This window comes from Notothenia rossii (assembly GCF_949606895.1).
Source record: "Notothenia rossii genome assembly, chromosome: 1".
NCBI classification, from domain to species: Eukaryota; Metazoa; Chordata; class Actinopteri; order Perciformes; family Nototheniidae; genus Notothenia; species Notothenia rossii.
This window is the reverse complement of record NC_136912.1, coordinates 56,112,678-56,125,155: the sequence shown is the minus strand read 5'-3', so window position 1 is coordinate 56,125,155 and position 12,478 is coordinate 56,112,678. Positions and strand designations below refer to the sequence as shown.

At 43.9% G+C, this 12,478-nt stretch overlaps 2 protein-coding genes across 5 annotated transcripts in view; both read left to right on the top strand.

Moving 5' to 3' along the window:
* Window positions 1-6,715, top strand: part of sned1 (sushi, nidogen and EGF-like domains 1) — a 55,334-nt gene extending 48,619 nt beyond the window's left edge. For both annotated transcript variants that reach the window (XM_079691726.1, XM_079691725.1), the window contains exons 33-34: window positions 5,895-5,922; window positions 6,032-6,715. In XM_079691726.1, coding sequence (XP_079547852.1) covers window positions 5,895-5,920 — 26 coding nt within the window. In that variant the 3' untranslated portion in view covers window positions 5,921-5,922; window positions 6,032-6,715. The remainder of the gene's footprint in view (window positions 1-5,894; window positions 5,923-6,031) is intronic.
* Window positions 6,716-9,118: 2,403 nt separating this feature from the next.
* ryk (receptor like tyrosine kinase) overlaps window positions 9,119-12,478 on the top strand; it is a 72,942-nt gene continuing 69,582 nt past the window's right edge. Inside the window, exon 1 of one of the 3 annotated variants that reach the window (XM_079677102.1) lies at window positions 9,119-9,823. In XM_079677102.1, coding sequence (XP_079533228.1) covers window positions 9,601-9,823 — 223 coding nt within the window. In that variant the 5' untranslated portion in view covers window positions 9,119-9,600. The remainder of the gene's footprint in view (window positions 9,824-12,478) is intronic. The other 2 variants (XM_079677101.1, XM_079677100.1) reach the window with 2 other exon arrangements.

Here is a 12,478-nt window from a genome sequence, read left to right as displayed (position 1 = left end):
ATAACTACAACAAAGTGCATTCAGAACAAAGTCAAGGTGCTTTAAAACTGCATAAACATCTAGGCCAGTAGGCCTACGACAAAATAGTGTAAATAAAGACTGTAACAGCCAGGCCTTCAACAACAACAAATGCACCTATAAGTGCATGCGTACAAATGTGCAAACTGGATAAATCCACATGAATGTAACTATTTACAAATGAAATTACAATTCAATTCCTCATAAGCAAAGTAGTAAACATTGTATAAAGATACATAAAGTGAAAACTGGATACAAAATCCACAATCAATTACAAATTAAATTACAATTTCAAGAATCTGCAAATAAGGTGGTCTGTCCTCATGAGCAATGTAAACAACATTGTATCATTTAGATACCAAAAGTACAATATATTGAACACTGTGCTGCTGTCATTTCCCACTAATGATAACCTGAGATGGTGAATTATAACTCACAATGAAAATGGTTCAGGAAAGTGGGTATAGAGTAGACATGTAGAACTAGATAAGCTTATGATAAACCAGCCTTGTCTAGTTATTAAGGAAAAGTGGGTGGTTATTTTTAATGAACAGTAGCTTCTCTGCTTTATCAGCCATAAGTCTGTTCCTCTTCTCATCAAGCACATGAGAGGCAGCGCTGAACAGTCTCTCGCTGTCAGTGCTTGTGATTTGATCTTACTCCGCATATTTGTCCGGGTGTTTTGATTTCAAGTGGTGGAGTAATCCCGAAGTGGTGAAAGTCTTTGCAGTTACACCCCCTCGAGAAATGTCAGCTGAACACGTTTTACAAATCGCAATCCGCGCCTCTTTCTCTGATATTTTTAAATATCTCCAAGCGCCAGACATGTTGGCTGTGAGCCAGCCGCGAGCATGGTCGCCGAAAGCCGAAAGGGCCTTTTTAACCATTTTCAGCCGATAATGTTCGGCGGCCGAATATTCGGTGCATCCCTACCGATAACAACTGGAGAATGTGCCAGAAGACGCCCACGACGCCGCGGCGTAGATGGTCTCCAGGAGCACCACTCTCAGGGCAGCCCTTGTAGAGTGGCATCTCAGCCCTGAAGGCAGGGGGCGGCCACTGGCCCCGTAGGCATGTGAGATAGTATCGACAACCCAGTGGGGCAGCCACTGATTAGAGGGCACAGCCTCCTTTAGTGCTGCCATGTCAAAATCAAGAGTTGCTCTGACTGCCATATACAGGCAGTAGCCTCGATATACGCCCTTTGGGCACCCACAGGGCACAGCAACTTCGACGTGCCGTTCTCCTGAATGTCAAAGCGTGCCAGCTGGGCAGGCTGATTGAAGTGGGTTTGTGGAAGCACCCTGGGCAGGAATGCCACATTTGCCAAAAGGGCAACACCTGAGAGTCCCACCTTGGGAATGTATCGTTTATGGAGAGGTCATGCAACTCCCCAACTCGCTTCCCTGAGGCTATGGCAAGCAGAAATGCTGCCTTCGTGGGCAGCCACCTAAGCCCCACCTGGGCCAGGGGCTCGAAGGGAGGAGATGATGGGGCATCCGGCAGCAGGGGCAGGTCCCAAGCCGGAGCCCTCGGGGTGCTAGGGGGACGCTGCCATAAAGCCCCTCTCAGGAAAAGGGACACCGATCTGTGGCACCCCGCCGTGGCGCCGTCGACCCGAACATGTCGGGCAGAAATAGCAGCCACATAAATTCAGAGTGGAGTGAAAACGTCCACTATCTAGAAGGGACTGCTGTCTGGGCAATAGTGTACATGCTATCCCAAGGAACACGCACATTCTTGCCCCCCAGTTGGGGTAGAAAGTGCGTGAGTGTAAGCTGCACAGCCCGAAGCTCTAGCACATTGACATGGCGTGCACCCACCTGGGATGAACACTGACCCTGAACGGTCCTGCCCTGCCGCACTGCACCCTGAGAGACATGCACCTATGGTGACGGTCTCCTGGCGGGATGGGATGGCGCCCATGGGCACGCCCATCAGGAGATAGGCCCTGCCCCTCCAGCGTGACAGAGAGTGGAGGCAACGCTGCGACACCCTGACTTTCCTGTGCCTGTGCCACTTGGCGTCCAAGTGAAGGCTGTTCAGCCACATCTGCATGGGGCACAACGACAGCGGGCCTAAGGGCCCAACAGCCGAGGCAGCCGTCAGTCTGCCCATGGGCCGGAGGAACTGAAAATAAGGCACCATCTTGCCCGGCCCACGTGGAAGTAGGCATCCCTCAAGTCCACGGTTGCGAACCACTCCCCCTGTGCATGTGCTGTGTTCAGCATATGGAATGGCAGCATCTTCAGAAATCTGTTGATTCCTCTGAGGTCCAAGATCAGGCAAAATCCGTCTACTTTCTTGCTCACGAGAAAGTACGCCGAGTAAAACCCCCTCGGCTAAGCAGAGGGTCTACTGGCTCGATTGCATCCTTGGGCACAAGGACAGACAACTCTTGGGCCATCTAAGCTAATTTACAGATGGCCCTGAGCCCAATAGAGACTGCCCTGAAAAATGCGCACTGACGTAATGACGCACAAAGGGTTTGGGGGGCCTCCCCCTAGAACATTTAGATTGTTGCAGGTCTAATGCTGTCTGGTGCATTCTCTAGACTGAATTATAAGATGAACCACCACAATACTATATTGCATAATTTCTATTTTATTCTTCATTTCACTTGTTTGTTTGTTCTTGTTTGTGTTTGTTCGCTTGCATGCCCTGCATAGCTATAAGAAATACTTAAGTTGTTGGTCAAGAGTCAAGACACTTTCCATCTGATGAAGGCAAATGCCTTCCCAGATGTAAAAAAGTAGAAAACATTACATTCAGTTATAACTGCCAAAACAAACATTATTTACACTATTATGGCTCCTGTTAAAAATGTTTGTAATGTTATCTACTGTAAGTTGGTCGAACGAATGCCTCCTCATCCGGAAGCTGACCGAGCAGACCCGAGCAGCAGTCGAGAGGAGCCGAGCGCATCCGCGAAGCACACAAAATGGCGACGTCAGAGTTCCGGTTATGGCTAGAAAGGATCCGTCTTGTGTAAATATGACGTCACGTTCTCGTTGTAACTCTCGTTGTAATCGGAGCGGCTCGGAAACACATCTACAGCAGTAACATCATGCAACATACACATGCATGCAGCAGCAATATTAATAGAGAAACATCAGACATAATAGTAAAACACTGAAAGGGAACATTTTATTGCACCAGGAGCTATCTTGGGACTTTTACTGCGACAACGTTGACTTGCCTGTGAATAAAGAATAAACCATAGTGTTGGTGATCTACAGTATTGTCATTCTACTTTGAACAGCAAGACCGCTAACACCCTATTTCAACAATCACACTCCCTGTAATTGACATTAAGTTAGTTTAGCTTCTCACCATCATTTGCTGTGGCCCACTGATGTTAACGATCGTAACTGAAAGGCTGCCTGCCAAAAGTAAACATTCAGCCATGTGACTTGCAAACTCTCGCGAGCGTTTTACACAAGACGGATCCTTTCAAGCCAGAACCCAGAGTTCCCGTTAGCCGCAAATCTAAATCTCTCCGGTCAAAATAATTTCCCTTTAGCGCAATACCGCTTCAGTTGCGCCACTTATGTGACAGACAAGAAGAGTATTTGACAGACAAGAACAATCAATTCTAATGTCTAACACTTAATGTGGAGAAAGAGATGTCCTGTATGGGTTGATTGTGCGTTGATCTGTTGGTAATGCCTCGGGGTTCCGGTGGGCATGTACACAAATGCATAATGCTGCGTTATACTTTGTGGCCTCACCCAGTTGCATAGCAACACTTATTGTTTAGGTGTCTTTTAATAAGCAGGTAGTCATATCATTAGCTAGAACTAGCTGGATCTGATCAATATGGACATAAACGCGAGTGAAGTTTAATCTGACGGGGGAGAGAGATCAGCTGCTGCTGACGAGACGACACGCAGCTCTGCATGATCACATGCAGTGGTGAGCGGAACAAAACACACACTTCAGGTTAGAATATCACACGTAGCTATTTTAATTACCTCTCAAACTACCTAAAGTAGTTATAAATATGTTTGTTTTACTGTCGGGTCACTCATTATTGGATCCACGAGCTGCATGATACTGGCATAATAGATTGCCCGATCGGGCAACCAGCAGGTGAGGCTTCATTGCCCGAGCTAAATACTAGATGGCCCCGGGCCATCGGGCAGTCCTTAATGTCGAGCCCTGCTTACAGTGATGCATCACTGAGGCCCAGCAAAGAAGGCTCAGCCGGAGCCTGCTGCAGAGAGGTAGAGACAGCCAGCATCAGATGGGCGGAGGGAGTTCCCGTGCCGCTGTGTCGTAGGCCTTACAGCACAGCTCGTTTGTGACCCTGCATTGAGGCCGAGGGCACCTGGCATCAGGAGCCAGAATCGGGGAGGCGATTACAGGCTCAATGGATGGCAAGCGACCCCACCCTCACCGGATCCTACATGGCAGCAGAGTGGGAGAGGGTGTCCCTGGTGTCTCTCCAGCATGCATGGAGCTCCCTCAGGTACTCCTCTGAAGGAGGAACAGTGGGAGTGAAAGGGGCAGGGTTATGCCTGAAGAAGGTGCTAGACTGAGCCGAGTCAGCCTGCGGAACCTGAAGCTGCAAGCGTACCAGGGCCGCACGAATAATGGCCGCCATGGAGTCGTCCTCCGTGCCCTGCAGAGAGCTCCGAGTAAAGGAGTGGGAAGCCTCCTCGGGGTAAGCGTCGCCCCATCCTCCACCCCTTCATAGAAGAGGTTTAGCCGGAGCCGCTAGCAACATGGCGTCCTCAAGCAGAGGTGTGGCAACCGAAGGAGGGGTCAGGCGGCAAGCTAGTAGTCCCCATACCGTTCCCTGGCTGAAGGGCCAACAGGAGCGACTTTGTCTGCTTCGTGACGTTAGCTAACCGATCCACCTTAGAGGACAGCCTGTTTCTAGCCCTCTACCTGGGGGGTGAACCCATAGCCATCACTAATGATAGCCACAAGCAGAACTTTCAAATGAGCATAATAAGGGCAACTTTATGGGAGAGGAAGCGGGAACACTGTCGTCACCAGAAAGTCTAACCCAAACAATAAATAAGACAGCAATCAGGACAATTTAGCTGGGAGAGGGTGCGGGGACACAGCCACCGACAGCAACAAGTTGACACAAACCTGTCCGTCGAGGCTCTGCACAGCTAGCCACAGCTCCTGGAGGACGCGTTAACAACCCGTTGCTCCGACTGTCAGTCCGAAGCTGCACGCGGCCAGCTGCTTGCAGAGAAATCCCTCAGATCGAACCTGAACGCTGTAGGCTACAAGAATGTAGCCGCGGTACTCTCGCACAGCGAGAAGATGAAAAGGAATCGATCTGCTAATGACGCCGGCCTATGTAGCCGTTGTCACGTGGGTCAGAGGTGATTTTGTTGTTATTAGGTACTCGAACTGCGCATGCGTGTGATGGATATATACAGTGCTAAAGCACCGCCTCTGGCGGTCAGTAGGGACGAAATAGAACTAGATAAGGCCAAGCTGGCTTGGGTTAACGAGTTGATAACCAGCGTCGTACTGTAGGACCGTTTAGTGAGAGCACATTTGTTTTGGATTAGGTAAACCGGGTAACTCAAACATATCCAGGTTATGTTGAACCGGCTTCGTCGTACAGGCCTCAGGTTTCATTGTGATGTCAACAAGTGCCAGAATAGAAAAGTTTCAATAGAAAACGCCGCTTTAAATTTTTTTTTTTTAACAGTGAGTACACTTCAATATATGTTTATCGCAAGTCATAAAAATAGAGATAAGATAAAGATACTTTAATGTCATTGTACAAACATAAAACAAATGAAATATTGTTATTTTGATATTCAACGTCATTATCATTTTCGGAATATTGTGCAGCCTTAGTTAAAGATGTTTTTTTCACACGCTGATGTTAACTTTCTTACCAGGCAGAAGAACAAGCGGACAACAATAAAGGTTTGTTTTCTTTATTACTTTGTACATATTGATGTTTGTTGTGGAAAAATGTTCCCTGCAGTCACATAGTAGGAGATCATCAATATTTATATTTTTATTTGTATTCCAGAGCACTTGGAAACTGATGGAAGGACTGTCGTCACTGTCATATGAACAAAAATCAATGTTGGTGTTTATATTGTACTTGAAGGAGCTGATTATGGTCATTATTTGAGCTGAGAAACCCACTCAGGACCTACTGTAACATTTTGAAAAGCTTCAAGGATCTCAAAGTAAAGTTGTGTTTTTCCATTCCGAAGAGCTGTGTTTGTAGCCCCGCCTTCATGAGAGGGCTTCAGTCAATCAAGGGTAATTTGGAAAACAAATCATTTGTCATTTGTGACGTTTGATGACAGATTTTTTGTACGAACACACAAATGCAAATATTAACGGTAAGCAGTCGGCTGTACTGCACCTGAGACCTTATATACCTCATGTCCGTGCTGACACATCAGGAGAGGTTTTTTATTATTTGTGATACAGCAGGTTTTGCCCCTCAGGGAAAGAACTGTAGAGTGTTCCGATTCCCAATGTGTTCCTCAGGCCAGCCCCAGATCTCTTCATAAATATGTTGGGAAATGTTTGATTTCTCCATGCTTCACAAAATCATCTCTTCCTCCGACAGTGGCACACAGTGTTTCCTGTCAAAATGTCCCTCTGTGTCGTCGCAGGCATCACTGCACGCTATTCTGTAAATAGTGTTTATAGGTCATTTTGTAGGTGAATATTTTAATAATAAAAATGTTTAAATGTCTTTCATGGTTTCTTTTTGCATTGTGGATACATCTCAGAATGTACACGTCTTACAATCAATCAATGAAACTTTATTTGTACGGCACCTTTGAAACAGGTGAGCACGGCTCAGAGCTGGTGACTGACGAGCCCCAAGAAAACAACAGAAAAAAGGTTTCAACTATTTGAGTCAAGTGCACGCTAGACAATGAAAATGTAGTCAAATTGATTAAATATTATACAATAATAATAATTAATAATATAATTGAATACAATATACAACAACAACTTAAATACAATAAAGTAAATAATGCCGAAAAAACATAAATCAAAAGCTTGCCTGAATAGACATTCATCAAGTATTTGAGATCAATACATGCTTACAATAGAAATGATGAAATGTAAAAGAAAAAAGGATTTACAAGCTACAATAACAGTAATATGGGTGAAAATAGCTTGGAATAAAACTGTATTAATAAAATAATAGAACAGAATCAAATTGTTCAGCAATACAATAAAGGTACAATACAGGTACAATACAATAAAGGTACAATAAAGAAAGTGAATAAACAATGTAATAAAAATGTCAATACACCATTCTTAATCAAGGACCCTGCTGCACACGTTTTACACTTGGAGCTCAGAGAATCCCAGCTGAAAGCTGACTCAGCAGGTTTAGTGCGCTTTGGAACAACTCCCAGCCTGGAGCCGAGGAAGAGTCACACACTGTCAGGCTGTGAGAGTCTGCAGGAGCATTACAGAAACCTTTAGAAACTCAAGGGCTTTAGGACAGTGTTGCTGTTTTTTCTCCCTGCGGTGACTGACATCATCAACCACTTCCTAACTCTCATAATTGTAATGATTAGAAAAATAACAACAGTTTATCAAAAAGGGGGAAGCAAGTGCTGTTACACTTAACTCTCAAATTCTCTTTTTCCCATTGAACTCTTTTTCTTCTCCACTAATTTCTACTTATTGCTGCATTGACCTCACTTTTAGATTCATGTCCGTACCACTTTGTACATATGTTTTGAAAATGCTATATGAATAAAATATTTTATTCTTTTTTGTATTATTAATATTATTACTTTCAGAGGTTGCAGCAGGCTCACAGGTAGAGCTCCCTACGATTGACGTCAAACATGGTACACAGTAATAAACACGGACTGGCCAAAGATCAACTCCATCTGTAACTGTTGAAACGTGGATCATGGAAGAAACACACGGTGGGCAGATATGTGAAAAATACTTCACCATCTTGATCAGAACAGAGCCACTGATAACAACTTGCCCACAGTGACAAATACATAGCTTTTACCATCACCAGACGATCTGACGGGGACCATTCATGAACAGCTCGATGAATCACAATCAGAATTCCTTTACAATTTACAGTGTTACAGCAGAAGTAGCATAGCAGGTACAAAATGCAAGAAATAATAAAGAGTGAGCTTACTTTTTAAATATGGAGAAGAAATGTTTTTACATAAAAGTGATTATTGCACAGTAGCTACAATTACAAAACAAGTTTAGCAGAAGAAGTGTTTATATTGCATAAGGGAAATGACACACAAGAAAAACATATAGAACCTCTTGCTTAAGAATAATGTAAATCCCCTAGTTGAGTTCAATGGAGCACTGATGGTGATTTTGAGGCTTCTGGTTACAATACTTGTGTTTTTTAAACGATCTGTCCTTTATACCGAAGTTAAATAGAACTGTATATGCCAGAACTACTGAAAAACTAATATTACTCATTGTGGTGCAGTCTACATTTCAATGTTGTTTGTGTATTCTCCAGACTATTAAGCTTTTCAACGGTCCAGCTTGCATGGTGTGTATTTTAGTTTTATTTGCTTTGTGGCTACATGGAACAACATTTGGGGTTAAAAGTTTTTGTTTACTTGTCAAAAAGGCAATTTTACACCCATGAACATATAAGGGCGGTCCAGAGGCCCCCCGACCTCCCAGCGTTCACAGCACTGAAGGGCCAAGACGATTGAAGACCCCTGCCCTGACCCATGGACCGACACAAACCCAAAGCATGCAGAATGATGCGTTTAACTGCATCTCCCTCTGAAGCTGATGTTGGACTAGTGTTGGTTCCTTCAAAAAACCTCAAAATGTCGTAGTTTTAAACTTTCTGACTTCACATTAGAGATATAGTCAAGACATTAAATATGTATATTGGAACTGGAATCCCATTTAATGAATGTAATGCATAGAGTGTATTTATCCTAAACGATTGAATGGGATAAGGCACTCTTGCTGATGCAAATCTACAAGTGACAACTAAGTAAAAGGTAACAATCGAAACAAACATGTTAGGAAACAATTCCACTGTTTCAATTCGTTGACTAGGCTACTTAATGTAACCAATGTAACTTTGTTTGGTTTGTTAGTTTGTAGAAATATGTCCGACAGCCCTTGAAGGCAGCATTCCACTTCTCTAGCCAGAGCAGAGTCCCCCCCCTGCCCCGGGTGAAAGAAAAAGCAACGGGAGGAAAGACCATGGAGGGAGCTGGGAGTGTTAGCTAATTTGAGAAACTTTTTCCTTCTTAAGTTTTCTGCGAAAATCAAAGCGCCTCAATGTGGCCACTTCGGGTGTGTATTTATGTTCTGGGAAAACGTCGTAAACCTTAACATTCAAACATACACCGACATTCTGGCCGCGGATTGTTAGCACAACCCGACCCAAGTTAGCCTGTCTCGGCTAACTTAGCCTGTCTCAGCTAATTTAGCCTGTCTCAGCTAGCAAGAGAGGACAAAAAGGCGAGTGGAAACAGAGCGAGCTGAAAGTGGCGCCGAGGCGTCAGGGATCCAGTAATGCTGCGGCTCGGGATTAACTTCAGATACGGATGAAAAGCAGATAAACCGAGAACTACTGCGAGCCGGACGACCGCTGCTATGCTGGGGGGGATTCACGGCTCTGGCAGCCCGCCGGAGTCCCGAGGGGGGCCGCACTCGGTGCCGTGGAGGCTCGGGGGCTTCTTCTTCCTCCTGCTGCTGGAGGTGGTTGGCGGCCTGGCCAGCCCGAGCGCTGCCCCCGGAGACGACGACAACAACAACAACAACAACAGCCCGAGCGTTAACATTTACATGAGTGTTGAGGAGGTGAAGAAGCTTTTGGGTAAGGAGGCCGTGTGTGTGTGTGTGTGTGTGTGTGTGTGTGTGTGTGTGTGTGTGTGTGTGTGTGTGTGTGTGTGTGTGTGTGTGTGTGTGTGTGTGTGTGTGTGTGTGTGTGTGTGTGTGTGTGTGTGTGTGTGTGTGTACCCGACTTCTAAACAGAGGTGGGAGAAGTACTCGGATCTTGTTTGTACCAGTGTAGGAATACTCTGTTAAAGTAAAAGTCTTGCATTCATAAAAGTAGAAAAGTATTATCATCAAAATATACTCAAGTACTCAAAGCAAAAGTATTCATTGTGCAGAATGGTCCATCTCAGAATAATGTATATGATATGTTTTATAATTGATCATTAAAGTGTTATCAAAGCTGGTAAAGGTGCAGCTAGTTTGAATGACTTTGTATACTGCAGGGTAGCTTGTGAATTTACTCCAGGTGATTTAACACTTGTTCATATTTCACATCATTCACCCACATCTGTAAAGTAACTAAAGGTATTAAATACATGTAGTGGAGTATAAGTACAAAGTATCAAAAAATTGAAATACTCAAGTAAAGTACCTCAAATTGTACTGGAGTAAATCTAATTTACACCAGTGATTCTAAAACACCAGTGAATTGTAGCACAGCATTACAAGTCCCTGTTATGCTTCAAAGAGCAGTGATATGTTGTAATGTAGTGTTATGTTATGTTAATGCTAGTCAGTTCTAATAAGGGTGTAAGAAGAGCATCACACGTTGAGCCAGAGAACAGAACTTCTGCTGTAAATCTGTAAAGTGAACTGCAACACATACAAGGAAACGTCACCCTTGCTGCTCTAAGTTGCACATTTGTCTTTACCATATTCTACACATGACAATCATACATAACAGAAAAAAATAGCATATCTAATGTAGAATGCCTCGTGACTTGCATGGTAAATATAGGATGAGCATTCACCCTTCAATATAGGCATACACAAACACATTGCAGACAGTCATTTATTTTGATATGGATATTAGCAAGACTATAGATGTCATGATGACAAATACTTATTTTCATTTCATATTTCCTCACACTAGAAAGCCAACCATTCCATCATTAGGAAAACAGGCTGGAAACCTGAATCAGCTTCACAGCTGTTGTGATCTACAAAGGTATGCTGATGTGTCACCAGCATTTGTAGAAAGGAGGAAGTGAACACACCATACATTTAAACCCACCAGCAGAGTGGAATACTTGTGGCTGAGTATCCGTTTAGGTTTGGCTGTGAAGCGCTGCTGGGAGGGTAGTCTGCTATAGTAAGCAGGGTTTTTTAAATATGAAAAACATAAGGTCAAATAATATGATGCAGAACTATAACTACTCATCATAGCCATAGCTCTTATAACTTTTTTTGGTATATGAAAAATGTGCTTTACATTGACTTACTATAGCATTTAAAATGCTCTATCATGTTTTAATTAGTGATTAAATCTGAATAATATATTATATCACTGTAAAAGAAGCAGTTCTGCATATTGAGTACTTTTACTTTCGATACTTTGAATACATTTTGTCAAGGCCTCTTAAGTAACTTTTTGAATCCAGGACTTTGTAATGGAGTATTTCAGACTGGTCTTGTTGAATGTTAAAACCAAGTGTAATATATGTATAATAGTGTCAATCTCCAGCCAGTCCATGGATTGGTCCTGAACAGTTAATTCAGGGTTTAAGATGTGTTCAGGGTGCAGTTTGGAACTAGTCATTTCCAGCGTGCATCACACTTTACAGTCTAATGACCGGGTTCAAGTGCTACAACGTCTCTGTAAGGGAGGAAGCTGATGTTGCACTTTCTCAAATTGTGCTGCTGTTAATAAATGTATCATCATCGTTGTGGAATCAGCATTTATGCATCACCTGTAATTAAGTGGAGATGTTGCCATATTTGTTTCGTTTTCAAATCTTCAAGGAGAAAGTATAAATAGTGTCCACTGTCCAGGGTTGGAACAGGACGTTTTGTTGGAGAAGTTAGTCCCGTTGTATTATGCAGTGAGATTCAATGCTGCCAGCTCAATCATGAGCATCCTATTGGTGTAAACTCATCATGGTGCAGTGTTTCCCCTAGCATGGAGTCATAGCAGCGGTGCTAAGGCCCAGCAGAGTGTGTGCGCGTGCAAAGTGCGCCCCGCCAATATGTTTCTATGTGTCTGCCCGCACAAGAAAGGCTCTTGAGGCTCTACAGGTGTGTTTTGCTAAACACCTTTATTGACCATACAGACCACACAAATACACATCCACATAGCAAACAATCAACATAAAATGTATGCAATTTAATTATTTTAACCTGCTTTACTTGGACCTCGCCTCCTCTAGGGGGGTCCTGGGGCTCTATCTCCCTCTGTCTCTCTCTCTCACAGAGGCTGTGTGCTCCTCCGTGGTGATGATGGCTTGCGTTAAAAATAATAATAAACAAATTTGTAAAGTGGGGGGACACAAACGGGATTTCAAAAAGTGGGGGGGGACATGTCCCCCCTGTCCCCAGTGGAAATTACGCCGTGCGTCAAGTGCAATAAATAAATACGCAAGTTGCAACACACACAGAGTAAAGCTCTGGCCCTCATGTGCTGTATAAGGCTGTTCAATGGGGCTGATGTGTAGATTCTGCCAGAAGAAAAGGTCACACTCCTTATGAAGCGGTG